At 43.8% G+C, this 21,277-nt stretch overlaps 1 protein-coding gene across 1 annotated transcript in view; it reads left to right on the forward strand.

Moving 5' to 3' along the window:
• Positions 1 to 21,277, forward strand: part of Atg2 (Autophagy-related 2) — a 174,012-nt gene that overhangs the window by 130,965 nt on the left and 21,770 nt on the right. Inside the window, exons 35-42 of the mRNA XM_075866197.1 lie at positions 1,296 to 1,400; positions 2,556 to 2,661; positions 6,978 to 7,125; positions 8,924 to 8,993; positions 9,563 to 9,645; positions 13,309 to 13,430; positions 16,019 to 16,173; positions 18,256 to 18,402. Coding sequence (XP_075722312.1) covers positions 1,296 to 1,400; positions 2,556 to 2,661; positions 6,978 to 7,125; positions 8,924 to 8,993; positions 9,563 to 9,645; positions 13,309 to 13,430; positions 16,019 to 16,173; positions 18,256 to 18,402 — 936 coding nt within the window. The remainder of the gene's footprint in view (positions 1 to 1,295; positions 1,401 to 2,555; positions 2,662 to 6,977; positions 7,126 to 8,923; positions 8,994 to 9,562; positions 9,646 to 13,308; positions 13,431 to 16,018; positions 16,174 to 18,255; positions 18,403 to 21,277) is intronic.

The raw sequence follows: 21,277 nt of genomic DNA on the forward strand, positions 1-21,277 counted from the left end.
TTCAATTTGGTTGTAAATCTTGGCTGCAAAAATTTTGTTCCCTATCTTTTAAGCCTGGTAGAGAAAGGGTAGTGAGGTGGAGAGGGATAAGGTGGGTAGAGAGGAAGAGAGCCAAGCCAAAGCTGTGGTGGGAGTGGAGCAGGTGGTGTTGAGAGGAGGAAAGACCTGGAACATGATTGGCTGTGCATGTGAAAGGAGTCAACCAATGGCAGCGTGCGTTCGAACTCAGGCGGTGCTGTTGAGAAAGGAGGAAGGGTGCATCGAGCATTGACAAAAATGGGGGAAAGGCACACTGATGCCACAAGCTCTATTGTTTATTCAGCCTTCGCTACGTCAAGTCAGTTGGAGCTCCACATACTTTTGTTATCTCACTGTCAGTCCAATTGTGGCTGCATTGTGTAATTGGTCTTTTTGTATCTCACAGCTTTATTGTGTGTTATCTGGGACAGCGCCAACCAGTAAAGGCTGAGAATCAGACCTGGAAAATTCGAATATGGAAGCGGGAAGAAGGCAGCGGTGCTCATTAAAGATTGGCAGTATCGAAAAAAAAAGTTATAGCAACAATAGGGTGGCTTTAATCTGGGCATGAGATTGTTGTTGTGCATGATGACAGCACTACTAAATAGGGCACAATAATGTAGACATACTGTAGAACCGTAGAGGCTTGGGCAAGTTGGAATGCTTTTGTTTTTGTGATTTGGTAGCACAACACTAACAGACAAAAAAGAACATTGCATCTCTTTTAGTGTTAAACGACCAAATGATCAAAATGAAATGTCCGCATACACTCATGATGGGCTACTGAGGTCAAAGCGTGTAAGAATCCATTGAATTAACGGAGTTTCCTCATTTTTCTGGTTACCAATCATGTAGCTCTTCCTACAGTTGTGCTTGGTGTAAACCTGCTAGTCTGATTTTTTATTCTATTGAAATTGCCATTGTGGTGTGAAGTGAAAATCTTAGATTCTGGAAGCCTGACCTTGTGAAGCTCTCACGGCAACAAGTCTCACTCGAGTCTTACTGCCTGCAATATTTATTTTACTGTCGGAAATATTTGTAGACTTTTTAATGGGTGCTCACGATTGCAGCCTGCATGAAACGTCCAGGCAGGGATAGTAAAGGAGAATGGTACGAGCAAACAGCTCGCTTGTTTGGAGGAGGTGTCACGGCAGCGTGCTTTGTTCTGCCTTGAAGCTCATATTTGTTGCCGCGGCCTCCTATTTCTGCCTGAGACCCTTATGCTCTCTGATGTTCTGTTGTAGCAAACTTGTGAAACATTCTTCTGGTGTTTGCAGGTCAGTGTGAAGTGTGTCCGTGTCAGGCCCGACCTCAAGGCTCCGTCAGCCGAGGAGTGCCAAATAAGGGTGTCCGTGAAGCCTGTGAAAATCAATGCAGACCAGGTATCGAAACCTTTTGAATTATAAAGGAGTGCACGATAACATTCAGGTCATTGCATTCTAAACACATTACACTCCTTGTTCTTTTACATCATCATCATCATCATCATCATCATCATCAGCCCGACTACGTCGGGACAAAGGCCTCTCCCATGTTCCGCCAGTTAACCCGGTCCTGTGCTTTCTGCTGCCAATTTATACCCGCAAACCTTTTAATCTCATCTGCCCACCTAATCTTCTGTCTCCCCCTAACCCGCTTGCCTTCTCTGAGAATCCAGTTAGTTACCTTTAATGACCAGCGGTTGTCCTGTCTATGCGCTACATGCCCGGCCCATGTCCATTTCCTCTTCTTAATTTCAACTATGATATCCTTAACCCCCGTTTCTTCCCTAATCCACTCTGCTTTCTTCTTGTCTCTTAAGGTTACACCTGCCATTTTTCTTTTCATTGCTCGCTGCGTCGTCCTCAATTTAAGCTGAACCCTCTTTGTAAGTCTCCAGGTTTCTGCTCTATAGCTAAGTACCGGCAAGATACAGCTGTTATATACCTTCCTCTTGAGGGATAGTGGCAATCTACCTGTAATAATTTGAGAGTGCTTGCCAAATGTGCTACCCCATTCTTATTCTTCTAGTCACTTCAATCTCGTGGTTCGGCTCCGCGGTTATTACCTGTCCTAAGTAGACATAGTCTTTTACAACTTGAAGTGCACTATTACATAGTCTATAACAAATGTCTTATTAAGGGGGGGGGGGGACAAAGAAACAAAACATTTATACAGTCCGCATATTTGTTAACTGCATCACCCTCCCTCTCCCTTTTATTTTTCTGAAATCAAAGGAAGGTTTGAAATTATCACCGTTGTTTTTGGTGTATTCGGAAGGTGAACCGAATCCGGATTCGTCACAGACACGGAGTGAATCTGCGGACAATCCGGCAGCAGGCGCACCCGCACAGTAAATTTTGGCGGAAATGAAAAGGTTGCTTTGTGGGAATGAAAGGCCCTTACACCTATGTTTCTCATGCTTGCACTTGTAAAAAAGGGGCTTTTATAATGCTCGAAACACATCAGTGTACTCGTTGGCAGTTTACTAGTGAAAGAAATTTGTGGAAATCGAGATGCGAGCATCTTTATTTTTATTTTGCCCCCTCTTTGTACAGGATGCTGTGCTTTTCCTGGTCCAGTTCTTTACGGGCTTGTGCGCAGAGCCACCGACCTCTCCATCCTCGCCGCGACCAGAGTCTCCTGAGTTTGCAACATTGAAAGGTTAGATCTGTTGAAGATGATTCTTTTCTGGTCCGATTGGTTAATTCTTGAAGAAGTTGTTGTATAGTAGACTCCCTTCAAATGAAACTCTCTTAAATGAAATTGCTGCTTAAATGAAACAACTGACCCTAATATGTTCGGTTTCCTACTTGGATATTGTACCCCTGTTTATCTCTCAGTAAACGAAACTCCTCTTAAAGAAAACATATTTTTCTGGTCCCTTCAGGTTTCATTTAAAAGGTATCTACTGTAGTGCTAAGATAAGCAGTGCATTAGCGATACTTTCATCTGTCAGTTTAGAAATGAGATGTGATTCTCGAAACTATTTTCTTTGCCATGATGAATTTGAGTACGTGCTACTTTCGTGAATGAATGGTTTTTTAGTTTTCTGTGGGTGTAATGAATCAGTTGTGAATGTAGTGCCGTAGTGTCTGGTGCTCTTTTTAAGTTTATATTTTAGTTTTGAACTACGATGACTTATTCAAGGTCAGATGGGCTTGGTTTTCTTTGTTTGATTTGTACTTGTTTCGGCTACATAAGGCGTGCTTTATGTTACTTGCTGTTACTTGCTTAGTTACTTGCTGTAGACTTTTAAACAGCAAAGTGAACAGCGGTCGTTTTCCGTCTCACTCCAACTCTTTCGAAGCTGACAAAAGAGACAGTTTTGCAAAGGTTACCTGGAAGTTAAAAAAAAAAAAAAGGCGCAGGTTGCTTTACTGTTAAAACGAGACAGCTAACAAAAGTCTTTGATGCCGTGAAGGTCATTTGCTTACAGCGAAGTGCAGTCATGCTTTCTCCTGCCCTTGAAAGGAGTGAATATGAAAAAGAAATGAATTGTGTATTGCGTACCTTTCTCTTGCTGACATCGGGGTATGATTGTGTCAACATCACGCAAAAATTTGTTCAGGACACTCCTGATTTCTGACCAATCATTCAGCTTCTACGGGTACGACCATGAATGCCCTGAAAGCCACCAACCCTCTTTAAAAATATTGATGCAAGATGGCAGTTACAGTATAGACTGCTTATAACGTAAGTTGCGGGAGTCTCTAATATCCGCACTATAAGTGGTGCTGCACTATAACCAAGACAACCTTTTTCGAGGGCCGCTTTTGTGCAAAAGGTGTTGAGCATGCAGCTTGCGTGTCAGAGAATTGAAGCATGCAATGTGTAGTGCTTACAAGCGTATTAATTTCCAAATGCGAAAGTTTTAAAAATTTAACGCCCAAAGATATAGGTTGCCAACAAAATGAATGCGAAAGGGGGGAGGGGGTCTAACAAAAGAAAGCACCCTCGCGGAAGTTCACCAACTACTTCTCAGACCGCTCTTATTATGCGCATCACACAGAACCTATGTCGAATCGCGTCTGGAATTTCAGTGAAAAGCGCTGAAAGACCCCAACCATTCGATTTCACGGGTGCGCATCTGAGTTCAAACCATCGCAATCAAATCGCGAAGAATTGTTGGATTGCTTTACGTGCCACCCTCATTTTCATTAATGATATGTGTCCCTTCCCGTCAAGTGCGGCGACCACAAAGAGTTTCGTTGATTTCGCAACTTACCGTATTTACTCGCATAATCCTCGCACTTTTTTTGCCACAAAACCGATGAAAAGTTGGGGGGTGCGAGAATTGCGCGGGGAAAACTTTCCACGAAAACTTACAGAGCGAAAAAGAAAACGAAGTGGCCGGAAATCGGGATTCTCACCCCAGCAACTAACAGCAAGCTTTAAGAAGTACTAATTAAAACTTACCTCAACAATAAAAGCAGAGGTTCTACACAAGGCAAGATTTATTTGAGACACTAAAGGTGCAAGCAATTAGTCGAGAATTAGAATACCATACGCAAAGCTTGTGGGTGTTGCGGGCGTAGTGATAGCTTTCGTCGCTCAACAGGAGCCCTCAAAAGGTAAGCGTAGGACGTCAGTATTGGGCTGATGGCTATTTAACAGAATCGTCCGCAGTTTCCTTCTGAAGAAATAAAGTTTACCATCAATCCCAGTTTTAGGCACACGGCAGGCCCAAAGAGTCTGGGTGGCTCTCAGCTGCCGTCATCAGTAGCGAACACAAATCTCGAAGACTCCAAAGGGCCTACCGGCGGCCCTGTTGCCGTTGTTTAGTGTATGATCTATAACTTGCAACTTGAAGCAGCCGTGTAGCTTTAGTATCGCCTCATAACGTGACAAGATTACCGACACAACATACAAAACACGCCGCAACGCGCACTGGCCACTTCAGCTTGGCTTCAATTGAATTGAATCTCTGTGCTATAGTACGCTTGATGGTTAAGAGAGGGCGCCAGATGGTGCACGCTATCATCATCAATGGTTGAAACGAGCAGATGGCATTTTTGCGGCAGTTTTCGGGGGTGCGATAATTACTCGAGGAAAAAAAAAGAAATCTTATTTTTGTTGGGCGATGTGGGGGATGCGAGAATTGTGCGAGTGCGAGGATTACGCGAGTAAGTACGGTAACCGTTTTTAAACGCATCGAACGCCGATTAGGCCTAGCCTGCCGGGTAAGTTGTTGTAGGAAGTTTGTCTAAGACATGAAGATCCGTCGTTAAAAAGATCGTAGCCAAGCACTGAATCAAGAACAGTGCGCCGTACCACGGTGTGCCGTATGTTGATCTTCTAACCGCCAACCCGAAATTTGTATCACAATTTCGCATTTACAGTTGGGAGATCAACAACGACGAAAACCCACCAAGCTTATGTAAAACAGCATACTGGCAGCAAAGGTAGAAGCTCACGCCATGAAACCTTAAAAGTTTTTAAATGTATGTGCGAGGTAGCAAATTCGATATTTGTAGCAAGCTCAATAATGATGACGCTTTCTTCGATAGGGAACTGTTAAACACTGTTAATATGGACGGGATCGCTCGTGCCCTGTAGAGTCGCGCGCGGCCGAAGCCACGCTAGCGGCGCATGCACTATAGCCGCCTTGGCGCTAAGCCGACGAGCCCGCGCAGCAAGCCAGGGTCTTCTTTCCCTTTTCTTCCCCGTCCTTTGTTCATTCACTCCACGTCTCCTTCGTGATGACGTCGTGACTCGCTCCCCAGCGGCACTCAGCGCGCCTCCTTTCAGACGCGCACTCGCTACTGCGATTGTGACAAATATTTTTTGGCGACCGCATTATAGCCGGTCTCTCACCTTGAGGGACTGCGCAATAAGCGGTATGCATATACAAGGGGTTCTATGGGAAGGTAAACGGGAGTTGCAACTGTTCCCGGTTCTGCACTGTAAGCGATTACTTTACGAGGGGTCTACACTGTATAACAATTTCTGGCCTTGCGGAACACCAGCACTTCTGTCAGAGGGCCTACAAGACACGAAGGTGAAAATCCTTCATTCTTCCTAGAGATTTAAAAGAGGGGAGGGCACTTGTGCTTTTAATCGAAGTAGTTATGACAGTGTGTTTGCACGTAGCCTTCAATATTTATGGCTTGACGGGTCATCTTGAATCTTAGGGAAAAACTCTCAATACTATGCAAGCAATCTGTACTTTTATTTTCATATCATACTACAACCCTTGCGTATTATGCGGTTGCCATTTTTGGCACTGCAGGACATGAAAAGTCGCATTCACAGAAGTCGAGAATTAAGTTAGTTTTTGCAATGTCACTTGTACGGCAGATTTCTGCAAGGCAACTTCACTGCAGTATACTAATGCCATTCAGTCAACATTATTTGGAGTGACCATTAATTCTTGCAGAAAACAGTTGTCTTTTTTTTTTGTTACACTTTTGTGCACAAAGTATTGCATTATAAGCACCATTGTGATTGCTGATGTGTAAAAGCTTCACTGGCAATTATTGCGTAAGGTCATGACCTTGCGGTGTACTAAAGAGAATAAATAAAAACCGTATGGAAGCTTGCTCCTTTAGTGTTATTGCGGGCCACATCAGTGGCTGCATTTCAGTGGTTGGCAAAAATGCAGAAACTGGTTTAGTACTTGGATTACTCAAATTTAACTACATGTAAAGAAAACTGCAGATTGCGACCTCACCACAACACTTAAGTGCCTCAATATCAGATCGTATTTCTGGTGTGTAAAACTTGGGAATTCGATATTTTTATCTAACGCTCTTTGTTATAGAAATGCAGTCAAACCTCATTATAACAAACTGCCATTTTACATTAAAAAAAGTGTTATATTCGAAAATTCGTTATAAAGGGATAGTCCAAATACTGTATCTATTTCAATACTTTCCTTCATTTGCTTTTTTTATAACCGATGTTTTGTTATATCTGGGTTCGTTATATTGAGGTTTGAGTGTATCACATCTGCTATGCTTTCTGTGTTACCCTCCCAGCTGGACCTGCTGTTGCAGCCAGCAGCCAGGCATCTGCCGACCCTGGCCGACACGTCGCCTTTGCAACTGATGACCCGTGCCCACCCGAGCGCATCATTTCGCCAGCTGGCTCAACGTCCAACTCAACCCCAATGCCACTGTACATAAGGTAAGCAAAGATTCGTTGAAATATTCTTGAGAAACGGCCGTAATCAAAGGAGTGAGTTATGACACCAAAAGGGCAAGATTTTCGCCCACCTGATTTGCAATACAAAGCTACAAACAAGGCTGATGTGTGTTTCTAATAAATAAAGCTTTTTCCTTAAAAGAAGTTAAGCACCAGAATGAATTCCTTCATTTGCCTTGACTCTACTCATGAGAAACCCGTTGAAGTTCCTTTGTTCACGTCCTTCGTAGCTCCATGCTACGAAATGTTGCATTTTCTTTTCTCATTTACGAACCTTTGTCCAACCTGTGGGCCTGATTTACCAGGATGGGACATATTTACGCATATGATGAACTTTGCATGAATGCGGGACTTGCAGTTTTATACACAGATCGTTTGTCACTGTAAAAGTACTTAAGGTATAGTACTGTTCAACCTGCTTATAAGGAGCCTCCACATAACGAATTCCTCTATATAACGAAGTTTTCGAAGCTTTCATATTCCCCGTTGTTGCGTAGAGGCACATGTATTTGTGACCTCTCTGTAAAGAAGTAACAGTGGGAGAGATCCTTGATATAACGAATTTTCGCCATGGACAAACCAGGTATTTTTGCCATAGATTCTGCCATTTTGGCACGAGCATGCATCTTCCACGGGTGCCCCGCCGTAGACGAAGCACCACGCTCATAGCCACGGCTACACCCAGGCGAGAGCAAGCGTTCGTTATTGCGCGCAGGCGGGCCTGCGCCCTACGAGATGGCATTGCCGCCGCAGGCACACGCGTGGGCGTGCCCTTGCCTCTCTGCAAACCAAAAGGCTGGCAGTGCCACGCTTTTAGTCAGCGTCATAAATGTGGGGTCGCGCTGCATATGAAGGAGATTTTACCGAATAGTTTTCCATGGTATCAGTGTCATTCAGTTAGAAATAGAGGAAGAAATTGCCGACTGAGATTATTTTACCAAATAATAGTTAAAGGACATTACAACATAGACACCTCTCCCAATATCAATTATTTTCAGGGTTAAGCAACCAGGTAAGGACATTCTTTCACGTTAACACCTTTACTTTCATGAAATAACTGCTTTAAATACTGTTTTTTTCCCTAGAACTATTGTTGATTAATGTAACCCGCCCAAAAATATCGTAACACAAGCCTCGCTTTCTTTGTTTGAAAAATATTTGTAGTAGCTTCTTAGCACTGTTGAATATACTTCTCTTTTATCATTCGTTCCAATTTATTGCATAATCTTGTTCAGTTTGACAAATTTTCTCTTTAAGATTTTATTCTTTTCTTTGTTTATTCAGCTTGTTATGGTACTCTTGCTTTTTACGGTTACTATTTGCTGTTAAGTTTTGTTGTGTTCTTGTTCATTTTCTTAGCCTCAATGTTTTACCTGTATGCATGACATTTTTCACTTTATGTATTTCCTTTTAATACTATTGTACCTTTTTCTTTATATCATGTATCAATGTTTCACACCTGCTATAGTCTCTGCTTGAGAATGCAGTGTCAATAAATAAAATGAAAATTCGCTCGTCATTTTCTACGGCATGCACGCATGCATGGTTTCACTGCGTGTGCATGGAGTGGCCCTCCTACAACGTTCAGCTTTGCTTTTTTTTTTTTAAATGCGGACAACCGTGTCGTCACCACCGAGGGGATGTCAAATCAGGCACCGATAGAAACTCTCCAAGTGCACGGTGACAATGACGGATCTTTCGAGGTTCACTTGTCACGCTCTTTGCCATCTTATGCTGCTATCCAGGTTTAAATGTACATAGATGCTCCTTTTCGGTGCAGGTCGTTTGTGTTCACACCGGACGTCCCAATTCGGATAGACTACCACGGCAAGAGGGTAGCCATGGAACAGGCAAGTTTGAGCTTCTTTCGCATTCTGTGTTGAATCTAATTGTCAGGCACAGCCACAGCCACAAAATGCTATTCTCGCCAGAACATGTTTGTGTAATCCCCTGAACAATTTGAAACTTTGCATGACGACCCACTTGACAGACCTCTGTGCAGCGCATCATCAAGCTCAAGCAACTTACCGTATTTACCCAATTTTAATGTGCACCCGACTTACATGACTCAAAAACGAAAATACGGCTATGGGGCAGTTTATATGGCTGTACCCGAATCAAACTTGCACGCGGTTTTAAGGTCTATTCTTCCCGAAAAAAGCTGCGTATTGGAATTGGGCAAATATGGTACTCCTGAGCATCGTTATGTCAATAAAAATATACGGTGTTATTTCACTCTGTGCGCGCCGTCTGCAATTGTGCAGTTTTCGCGAGCACAAAAAATTTGAGACCTCAGATTGCTTGTTTTTAAGGAGCCTTAAATTCAAATGCACTACTTATTTAAGCAGTCTTTCATGAAGTTTTCATGCAGAGTTTCTTATTGCTTACCTGCAACCATATTTTGTTTTTCTTTCCATAGGGAGCACTGGCAGGCCTGTTGATGGGCCTTGGTCAACTGAACTGCCTTGAGATCACCCTGAAAAAGCTACAAACGAGGCAGGGGTGAGTCTGAACTGTTCCTCATCCACATATCCTTTTCTTTAAAAAGAAAAAATAAAGTGTGTTAACGCATTCGTCTATGGGTTCCCGGACAGTTTTTGTTCAATACAATAAAATTCCATTAATTCGGACATCACGGGACCGTAGAGAATGTCCAAAATAACCGAGGGTATGAATTGTCGCAAGTACGAACAAAACTTTTGAAAAATGTCTCCTACACCGTCAGACTTTTATTTCTTAAGTCTGTGATCGCAGTTTGCTTCACGGACGCAATGTGTGGCGAAGTCACAATTTTGCAAAGTTCCTGCTAGTAGCTTAGTCCGCGCACACTGTTCGAGGAAAGCATGCATATGTCCTCCAAAATGGCCAACGCATGTGCAGTCTTTGTCATAGTGTGGTGTGGATGCTCGTCAGTATCACTTACGTCATCATCAGCCGATTCCCCTTCGCCGTCCAAGACTTCGGCAACGATATCGCTGTCGGTCACTGTGCTGGCCACGGCAACATCACTGTCGATTGCGAAGTAATCGCCCAGGGGCACATGAGCTGGCACGAAGCTCACATAGCGGCCGTCTTGCTTTTCGCCGATTTCCTCATCGACCATCACCCCCGGATCAGCAGCGTCGTGCACGAAGCCACTATGCCTAAAGCAGTTTGCAACTACTGCAGGCGGTGTGTTGTTCCACACGTATGTCAGCATGTGGATTGCAGGCTTACTTCGTACTGCTTGCCTGACTCCATGCAGAGCAACATCCACTCGAGTACGTGTCGTCGATAGTGGCTTTTCATAAACTGTATGATTCCCCGATCTGTTGGCAGCAGGGAAGTCGTTGTGTTTGGAGGCAGGAGTAGCAGTTCAATGTTCTCTAGCCCGGACACCATCGTGTGCGCACTATAGTTGTCTAGCACGAACAACACCTTCCGAGCCTTGGCCGCAAACGGTGGTCGAGCTGACGCAGCCAGGCTTGAAAGAGTTCGGCAGTCATTCAAGCCTCTCTGTTGAACCGGTAGTCGACAGGCAGCTGCTTAATATTCTCAAAACATCCTGGCTTCGCAGCCTTCCCGATCACCAGCAGCAGCAGCCGCTCTGTGCCGGTCTTGTTAGCAGCCAGAACTGTCACGCGCTCTTTACTTCGTGTTCCGATGCACAGGTCCCCCTTAAACGTGATTGTCTTGTCAGGCATAGCTCTATAGAACAGCGCTGTCTATCAGCATAGAAAATGTTGCATGTCTCGTACGTAGAAAAGCGCCCAGATAGTCCAGACTGCCAGTCCTGCTCAACACTTTCATCAACCGCACCTCTTTTCACCACACACGTTGCGGAACAACAGCCCGTGTCGCTTCTTGAAGCGGTCAAACCAGCCTTCCGACGCATTGAAGGAGTTAATGTTTATGGTCACTGCAAACTTCTCTGCTTGTGCGCAAATAAGGGGGCAACTCAAGGGCAAACGCGCATCGCGCGAAACGGCAATCCAGCTCAACAGCGCTTCTTCTAGCTAGGGATGCGCTGCCGTTCGAAGCCTCTTCCTTAGGTCGCCAGGCATGTCCTCGTCATACACTTGCATAATCTGCTCTTCGTTCTTCACGTAAGTGCTCAGCGTGCTTTTCTTCACATTGAACTTTTCCATCACTTCTTTTTGAGATGCTCCCACTTGCAACGCCTTCAGTATTTTCACCTTCGCAGCCAAATCTTTTGCTGCGTACTTCGCCCACTTCGCTGCGGGAGTTGGGGTGGTTGGGGCCGTAGGAAACGGAGGGGAAGCCATCCCGGCATCGCTCGCGCGTTGGTCACGTGCGGGCGCGCACGAAGTAGACAACACAAACACACACACACACACACAAATGCACGGTGATAAAAACAAAATGAACACCGGCGAACTTTTCAAAAAACAGCAAACAGTAAGACTGCAGATGGCTTAACCGTCACGCAAACGTGTTCAACGCGCAAGAAAAAAAGGAAAGGCAAATTCATGGGTTGCCCGTTGCTGATAAGAGTAGCGATGCGCCGCCTTTTATTTTGGTTGTTTAAACCTCCATGTGTGTGCGTTTTTTTTTTGGGGTGGGGGGGTGTTTTCGTGAGGCCACAATCCGAACCCCAAGGTTGTTTAGGTGTGCCGTCAATTTGACTGACAGAATCGGCTGCTGCTTCCCCGTCGTGACTCGACCGCAGTCGGGCATACGAATTAATCGAAGCGCGGGCGAATTTGTCCGACTTAATGAGAGTTTTCAGTCATAGGACAATGTACATTTTGGACGGGACCAGATGTCGTGGCCTAATCAACGGGGGTTGAATTAACGAGATTTTACTGCAATGCAATTTGCTGGCTGTTCTATTGTGTTGATCAAGGTCGCAGTTCCTGTACATACATTAGCACACTTGTGTGCACGTATTTGGGTGCATATAAGAGGACAAACACCTTATGGGTTGTCATTTAGGCCTGCCCAACAACAAAAAGTTTTTTGCCATCTTTCTTTCGTAATGTAGCGTTGCAGTAAAGTTCGCAATAATGGTGTAGACTAGTATTTTCAATTTTCGAGCCACGTACGTGAAGTTTAAAGCATGTGAAGTCCGTGCATGATGTTCATACAAAGAAACTGTACATTATAGTATTAAAAAGTCCACTACTAACAGAATAGTGTGCAACACTTTTTTGTTCTTTATGTATAATCATGCTTGCTCTTGCTTCGCAGTGAATCTTACGGAACGAGAGCAGGCAGAAGAAATGTTTGTTTGTGATCAGTTCAGAATTCAGCCTGAGTGTCATAGGAAAGTAACTGATTTTAGCCCCCCCCCCCCCCCCTTTTCCCATTCATATGTCTTTAGACGTCTTAGACATATGTCCTTAGATGCAAGATGCCACCTTTCTTGCATCTTGTAGTGTTGCAGTAAAGTTTGCAGCAACAGTGTAGACTAAGAATTTAAAATTTTCGAGCAACATACCCGATGTCCTTAGACATCTTGCCTTCCACTTGTGTTAAAAGGGTAAAAAGGGTATTGACACAAAAAAACTTTGGCCTCGTTCTTCCACTGCAATGTGTTGCTGGGGGCCTGTCAGTCATGAAACGACACATTGCTTGTTGCAAGCACGTGACAGATAATTAACTGCTGGACCCTCATTATCAACCAGTTTTAGTTTCGATTTGAGAGAGCTTCAAAAATCTGGGTGCAACTATCGCCACCTAGTGTGTGCCGCTCTTGACCAAGTCAGCACACAGAACTGCGACACACTTTTGCACGGTCCGCATGAAGAATTACTTTCAAATATGAAACAGGACTGCAGTGTCACCAAACACACAACTTTTAAAGCGTGAGCCATGGCCACGCACTCGCAACCAGCGCTGAGAAGTATAGACTGCATGAACAAACGCGGCGAAGGAAAAATGGCGGCTATTACGTCATCATACCTTGTTTTATTGACTGTCTCCTACAATGGTGTCAATGGCTCATGCATACTTCAAAATTAATTTAAAGTACCTTCCAAGCTATACTCGCTGTTGATATATTGCACATGATACACGAATGCTCAGACAAATCGACCCCGCAGGCTAACTCGGCTGCGAAATTTTGTGTCAGTATCCTTTAAAGCTCTGCTGTTTTACCGATGCACACACGCCAAATGTAGTTACCTCGGTTTTTTTATCCCATGGTTCAACCTCCTGTTGCAGTTTGCTGGGTTTCGACAAGCTGCTTGCTTTTGCGCTCAACGAATGGCTCAATGACATCAAGAAGAACCAAGTGCCAAGCGTGCTCGGCGGAGTTGGGCCCATGCATTCATTTGTGCAACTCTGTGAGTGATGCGTTTCCTTGCTTTTAGCTGGCTCCTTCATGAGGTGTAACTTGTACGGTGCAAATAGGCGAAAGGCAGTAACTATGATTAAACCTAGATGCAACAAAGTCGCTAATAAGGAATGCCGAGCTAGTTGGTATGAACGCATTGTGGAATAGCACAAATGATGTCATCTGACTTGCTTGTGTCCATGTCTGTTTTTTGCACTAGTTCGCTATGCAAAGTCAATAAAATTGGCAGCAAACATTGTTATACACTCAAACCTTAATGAAATTAAACCGCATATAACAAAATATCGGTTATAACGAAGTAAGTGAAAAAGTGTTACAATAGTTATGGTGTTTGGAATGAACCTTTATGACAAACATTCGGATATAACGAACTTATTTTCGTGTAAAGTACAACTGTGTTATAGTTTGAGTTTTGAGTTATTGAAATTTGCCCCACCGCGGTGGTCTAGTGGCTAAGGTACTCGGCTGCTGACCCACAGGTCGCGGGATCGAATCCCGGCTGCGGCGGCTGCAATTCCGATGGAGGTGGAAATGTTGTAGGCTCATGTGCCCAGATTTGGGTGCACGTTAAAGAACCCCAAGTAATCGAAATTTCCAGAGCCCTTCACTAACGAAGTCTCTCATAATCATATGGTGGTTTTGGGACGTTAAACCCCACATATCAATCCAATCAATCAATCGAGTTATTGAAATTTTATTCAAATGAAATTCAGTGTTTTAAAGGGGTATTCGCACAAAATTTTTCAGTTGTAATTTCTTTGTGTGAAATGACGCAACAGAGTCTACAAAGCCTGTACAGTAGACTCCCAGTAAACGGAACCTGAAGGGACCGGGAAAATGTGTTCCATTTAACAGGAGTTCCGTTTACTGAGAGGTGAATATGGGTGCGGAATACAAGCCGAAACCAAGTATTACAGAGGCAGTAGTTCCGTTTAAGCAGTAGTTGCATTTAACAGATGTCTGTTTACTGAGAGTCTACTGTACTTCTAGGCATAAGTACACCCAGAAAAATTGATTGCAGCATGTTTACAACCACAGTCAAATCTCGATGATTCGAATTCGAAGGGGCCAGAAAAATTGTTCAAATTAAAAGAAGTTCGAATTAATAAAAGCTAAATGAATGGAGGGCTCACTATGCAGTGGTGCACGTGTATTGAGCTAACACACGAGGGGCAAGTTTCAGAAAACTTTGTTATAGTTATTCACAAATCACAGGACATCCGTCATTATTTGAAGTAATCGGCGATGCACGTCTGCACATGTTTGCTTTGAAGCCAGTTAATTTCGCACGCAGCTTGCAAAGCATTTCTACTTCAACTTCAGCATTTTCCTGGCAAAAGAAGTTGTGTGCGGCAATGTCGAGCACCGACTTTCTCCAAAGATGACGACAACAATGACTTCGTCTCCACTACGCAGCCGCAGCACGGCCAGCATGTGATGAGACAGGAGGAGCGTCTCCACGCGGAGAGAAGCAGATCGGCATTTGAGAGAGGACCAACACTCCACGGCAACTTTTATTTTATTGTGCTCTCTTCGCGCATGTCGTTGGAAGAAGGGTTTACGTGGTAGCTACGGAAAAGAGGGAAGCGCGGCACCGACGTGTGAGAAAGAGCCAACACTCCGCGACAGCCTTCTTTTTTTCTCTCCCTTCACACGCAGCGTTGAAAAGAAAGGGATCTTTACGTGGCAGGGAGGGAAAAGGGAGAAGCGTGGCACAGGCATTTGAGAGAGAGCAAACATTCCACCGCAGCCTTTTCGTTGCTTTTCTTTTCCTTTGCGCACAGCATTGTGGTATCAAAAGTGCCGCCGCGAGATTGGGCACGGTACTGAGAGCATTTCCGGAGTGCGTTAATGTTTGAATAACTGTCGCAAGTGCTTGCACGTTCGAATTACAGGGCGTATTTGCCCATTAGAATACACTTTTGACGGGACCTCAGCGTAAGTTTGAATTAATGAGATTGTACAACTACAACAGTACGAACCGTAACAGACAGTTTTAGTTCCCACTGTACTTTGATGTAACAACTTGGTATGAGCCTTCTTTCCTGTGCTTGCACAAGATATCAGGACATTTCGATGGCTGCTCAGTTGCATGGGTGATGAGTGAGCGGCCATTTTCGGTGTTTGTGATGATGCACAAGTGGCCATATTAAAAGCATTGCTACTTTACGACATAGCAACTAGCCATACTAGCTGTGTGGAGTCACGAGATTAAGTACTGTAGCCTGTTGACACGCCACTGTTGATGTCAGTGGGTGCACTGTGCAAAATTTTAGTCTAAAATCAAAAAGAATGTGTCTTATCAGCTTTTACTTAGCTCCTAACATGCCCAGAACCTTCTCTGTACTTGGAGGATTCATGTGACACAGTAAACTCTCCTTTGAAAATTGGCGTCAGTATTCATTTAAGGAAAGTACGGTCACTAAAGGCTGCTTTTGTGTGAGATGTGCCGGAAGAATTTTTGGGTGATTGGCAGTCAGAAAACTAGTATCAAATATATTTTTTTTACTCTGAAAGAAAAAATAAAATAAATCTTGAACCCTAAATCCCGCAAAAATGCGCGCCCGATTCGTGCAGTCAGTGGCCTGCGGGACCTGGTGTGGATGCCCGTGGAACAGTACCGGCGGGACGGCCGCATCGTGCGGGGCCTGCAGCGTGGAGCCAACTCCTTCACCATCTCGACAGCCATGGCCTGCCTTGAGCTGACCAACAAGCTCGTCCAGACCGTGCAGGTCAGTGCCTCCGAATCTTGCTGCTTTGCTCACTCACCTGCTGTGGGGCCCTAGTTGTGCTCGTAAAAAATTTAAAATGGGGGGGGGGGGGGGGGTTCTTTACTCACAAAGTAACGTGTGATGCCATAGCGTAACACTGAATTTTCAAGTGTCATTTCTTGGCCACTATCAAGAGGATGAGCATTGCGCAAATCACTCAAGCATGACGGCATTTGGTCGATCAGGCGCCATGCATTCATGGCGTAGTGGTTGCAGTTTTGGGCTTCTCTGTGAGATGTCTCATTTCCATGGAAATGCCTTTTCATGCCTAGCGATCTGTGTGTTTCTCCTAATTTCTAGCCTTATATATTTAAGTTTTTTTTCTTACGCTATATTACTGGGTACTGATATCGCAGATGAATAGCCCTTGCATGCAGTTCGCTTATGATTAGTCTTCTTATTATTATTAATTTATAGTTGTCATCATGCATGTGGGAGAGGAAAGTAAAAAAGAAGGTAATGGTCACAAGAATTTATATTTGTGATTGTGCAGTCAGTACCAGATGGCAACTTTTTTTTTCCAATTTTGTATACTGTCTTTTGTTTGCTGAACTGGGACGATACAATGCCTAACTTATTTTAAACTCACAATTGTACTTAAGCTTAGCGCTGTGGAAGCTTTCTCGGGTGCCACTTTTACATACCCCATTTCATATGTATCATGCTATGCTAGCAACATAGCATGCAAGACCAGCTAGACATCTTGCACTAAATTAGCTAGAAAAACCTTGTCAATTTGAAGTCACTGGGACCGTGAGAAATCTTCAAATTAAGCAGGTTTTCGAATTTACAGAACATACAAAAGGTGGGATGCAAGGAACTTGAAATTATTCAAAGTAATCAGGACTGGTCGTTTGCTGTGCCAGCTAGTTTACGGCACCAAGGGTTATGTTTTCCAGCAACACCAGGTCAAAATTTTGCCACAAACAAGGAGGAATGCTGGGCCTTGTCGTTGCCGCCGGAAATAGAGAGAGAGAAAAACTGTTGACGTAATCAGCTGTAGGGCGCATCTGCAAAAAACAAGTAATCAGGACTGGTCGTTTGCTATGCCAGCTAGTTCGCGACACCAAGGGTTATGATTTTCAGCAACAGCAGGTCAAAATTTTGCAGCAAACAAGGGGAAATCTAGGCCTTGCCATTTCTGACAAAAAGAGAGAGAGAGAAAGAGAGGAAAAAATTGTTGACGTAATCAGCTGTAGTGCGCACCTGCAAAAAACAAGACATCTTCACTGCAACACAGCAGTGACACGCAGGTGGCACATCGCCTGCTCCTCGCTGTGTCAGCACGTTATGATGTGACCATTCGTCCATTCTTTCTATAAAAATAAAAGATTCAATAATGAACAGTGTGATGAAATTCGCAATGTGTTCTGGAAGGAAAACATGATTATTTAAGCTTTCGAACAGAGTATTTTTAAGTAGTCACTGCTGGTAAAAACTCTACTGTTGTTTTTCTATAATTTTATTTATTGTGTTGGAAGTAGTGAGACTGGGGTGTTTCAGCTGCCAGTCATTAGTATTGGTGCAGTACACTGCCTGGTGGCTTTTAACGGCTGTCGTTTCCGCAGTTTTGCGGAGGCATTGAGATCTGGAATTGGCACCCTGATCCCAAAGTTTTTGAATTAACCTGGATGGTGCTGACCGCCGTTTTCATCTATCTGCATAAAATTACATTGCAAAATACGGGACCATCGAAATACTTTGAATTAAGCAGGATCTCAAATTGACTGGGTTCGAATTAATGAGGTTTTACTGTAGTTTGTTTTAATCAGACAGCACTGTTTCTTTTGTTATTTAGCTTGAGTTAACAATAAGCATGTCTTGTGCCTGAAAAATAAGCAAAATCTCATTAATACATTGTTCTAGATTCATTAGCCATTCGTCTTCTTTCATTTGCAGCCCATCATGGCACCTCACATGCAGGACTGAGGCAATGAAAGAAGACCAGTAGACAAAGCAATTTGTACATTTCAATGACCGAGTGATGCATAGCGTCTAGAGCGTTGCACACTATTGACTAATCAAACTCGTAAATCATTGCAGGGTGTCGCCGAGCTGGCGTACGACATGCTGTCACCAGGTCCTAGCATGCACATAGAGGCTCAGAACCGACGCCACCGTGCCATCCCCAACAAACTTCCTGTCGACATTCGAGACGGCGTCAACAATGCCTACCAAGTGGTTGCCGAGGTCAGTGCTCTTTCATGTGTTATTGTAGGCCACTTATAATTTAACCGCTTATAGTGAGGGACTGGTTGCAATGTGGTCTTCTTCGACTCCTGTTCGCCCTCCCATAGAACCTCATGTATATGCACACTGCTTATCGTGCAGTCCCCCAAATGAAAGAACGGTTATACTAACGCAGTTGTCGGAAAATTGGTGACGAACAGGGTAGTGAGTGCGCATATGAAAGGAGACTGGGTGCACCGCTGGGAAGCGAGCCACGAGGTCGTTACAATGGAGAAGAAGATGCAGAGTGAACAAATGAAAGACGTAGGGAGGAAAAAGGAAAGGGAAAAGGACCACGGCACTGATTTGCCGAGTGAGGGAGGAGGGCGGTCACCTTTTGTAACAGTGCCGAAGTGGCTAAAGTGTACCGTAAAAACAAAAAAAAACTGAGACACCATAGATCGACACCCCCAAACTTTGAATTTCCGAAAAATAAAATCTTAAAATATCAAAGTATTGCAGCACATCCTTACCTTGGCGAATGCGCAACACAACCAGCTGCCCTGTGGGGGCATTTTTTTTATTTGAACACTAATCTTATGTAGTAAAACAAAAAAAAAAACATTGCAGTTCGGTAAAGTCTGAGTGATTCGGGCATTTCTTGTGAAAATTGTATGGTTCTGTGGGTTTCTATTTTCATTTTCACACCGCCAGTAGGTAATTAATAAAAGTTTACTTATAAGCTAAAGAAGTTTTTGTGTTTTTGTTTAAACATTTTAATAAGTTGTGATACGTGATACACCGTTGTTTGTACGTGAATGTGAGAGACCATGTTCGCCTTCGTTGCTCGAATGAGAGCTTTCTGTAGAGTTGTATGGTGCTTCCCTGATTTAATGGGCAAATGACTTCGAGGCCTCCGAAATTGACAGAAAAGCGTTTCCACCTTGCCATTTGAGTCGATCAACAATCGATTGGAAGGCCTTCCAGATGCGTATTCATGCGTCTTTTGTATCTGTGTTTCCATCTCTTGTTCCCACGCTCATATCTGTGTGGCACAGATACAAGTACAATGTGTAGATCCAGTGCACTTGCTGCTTGCAGACACGTCCTTACAACATGCTTAAAAAAGTCACAGCTTTGCCGCAAAGGCGAAGTAATGAATGCGATAGCAACAATTTGGAAGGTCACGCACAGAATGGCAACCAGGTGGAAACGTGCCCTGCATTTCTCATACACAAATGACGCACGAAACGTACTCACAGGTACAGATGGACGCGAATAAGCGTCTCAGTTGTTACTTCGCTTTGTCTGAAAAGCACGCCTATTTGTTAATGGATACTGTGCAACGAGTGCAGTGATCTTTGTGCTCCCAGTAACTACAACAAAATTGTTCCGTTGAAAGCCCAAGGCGTACGATTGTCCCCACCACGAGATAAGTGAGCGCACGCGTGACCTACAACCCTGCCCCCTCTCAGCGGGGCAAAGTATGCGTCATCGCACTGGTAGTGCTTTAAACACAATACTAGTTCCCTCCCCCCGAAAGGCCAGTCACCAGCGGTAAGTGGTAAATATAAATATAAATAGCTCTCCGTTTGAACGATAAAAAGAGGTGCTCCTTCGTGGCTCAGTGGCTGATATCTCGCACTCGCAATTCAGAGGTCCGACATTCGATTCCGTGTGACAGTCTTCTTATAGATTATTTTTATTTCTTGCATTTTTATATATATGTGACACTATGATGTCTGGGAGACGTAGCCTGGCTCATACGCCATGTTTATTTTATTCTGATCTCTTCTTCCTCCTCGGCTTCTACCAACCATCGCTACCTTCTTACGTCATATATATAGAGGGTGAATGGTGGCGACGCCGACAGCAAAATCCAGCCGAGAGTCTCTATATAATTGCTAACGCTATAAAAAGAGCGTAGAAAAAAGAAGACAAAATATTGGCCCGAGAAGAGAGCAGACACTTTTTTATTTATTTTTATTTAAATACCCTAAAGGCCCGAATGGGCATTACATTACTTGAGATGCAGTTTGCGATATATATGCCTGGAATGGACGTTTTGTACCACTTAGTTATTAGACCCTTTTCTATTCCTGTATGCCAGTGAAAACACATTTATTCTACACTGCACTGTCCAGTGGCATATTGCTTGCATCTTCATGTGTACTATCTCGCATAATCAATGAGTGTTTTCTCAACCAGCTAACCACCTTGCTCTGAGAGAGGTGTTATTGTGATAGTACATTGTATTTTCTTGTGTATCACCCAAAAGCATTTTTTTAATTGGGTGCAAAGTAAAAAAAAAGTAAAAGGTGATTTCATGGCAGTGCTTCACAACTGTTCAAGCAGGCTATCTTAAGGGGAGATGTGGGTCGAAAAATGAGAGCTTTTTTTAAAATTGCCAATTTTTTATTTTCGCCTGTTTTGACAAGATTAGTAGTACCTCTACTGTTATGAAAAAAATATTACAGGTCGAGACTTTAATTGGAAATGCTTTAAAATTTCATCTAAAGAGCACAAGGTGCCAGTTAAAAGGTCGAAAGTGTGCATTCTTTGAGCACCTTGCCGCCGATAATGCGCCATCGCCAGCCATTGTTGATCGCATGAGTCGAAGAGTCGAGCTTCACTCTTCAAATAACAACAGTTTCTCTTGCTGATGCAGCGCAAGAAATAATAAAAAGAATCGCTCTCCTATGCAATTTTCGAGCGCCTCGACTGGCTTATCACATGATACGAATCGGGGACCGCCATTGGCTGCTGCGCGCCTGTATGTGCTGTGAAACCTGTTTGCGGGGTCCATGTCTTGTCGAGCAGCGCAGCTGAACAATGCTTTTCTGTGTTTTTCTCGTGTAATTATCTCCGTTATGAATGAAAAAACGGCATTGCTCGC

The sequence above is a fragment of the Rhipicephalus microplus genome, chromosome 6, assembly GCF_043290135.1.
Source record: "Rhipicephalus microplus isolate Deutch F79 chromosome 6, USDA_Rmic, whole genome shotgun sequence".
Taxonomy (NCBI): Eukaryota; Metazoa; Arthropoda; class Arachnida; order Ixodida; family Ixodidae; genus Rhipicephalus; species Rhipicephalus microplus.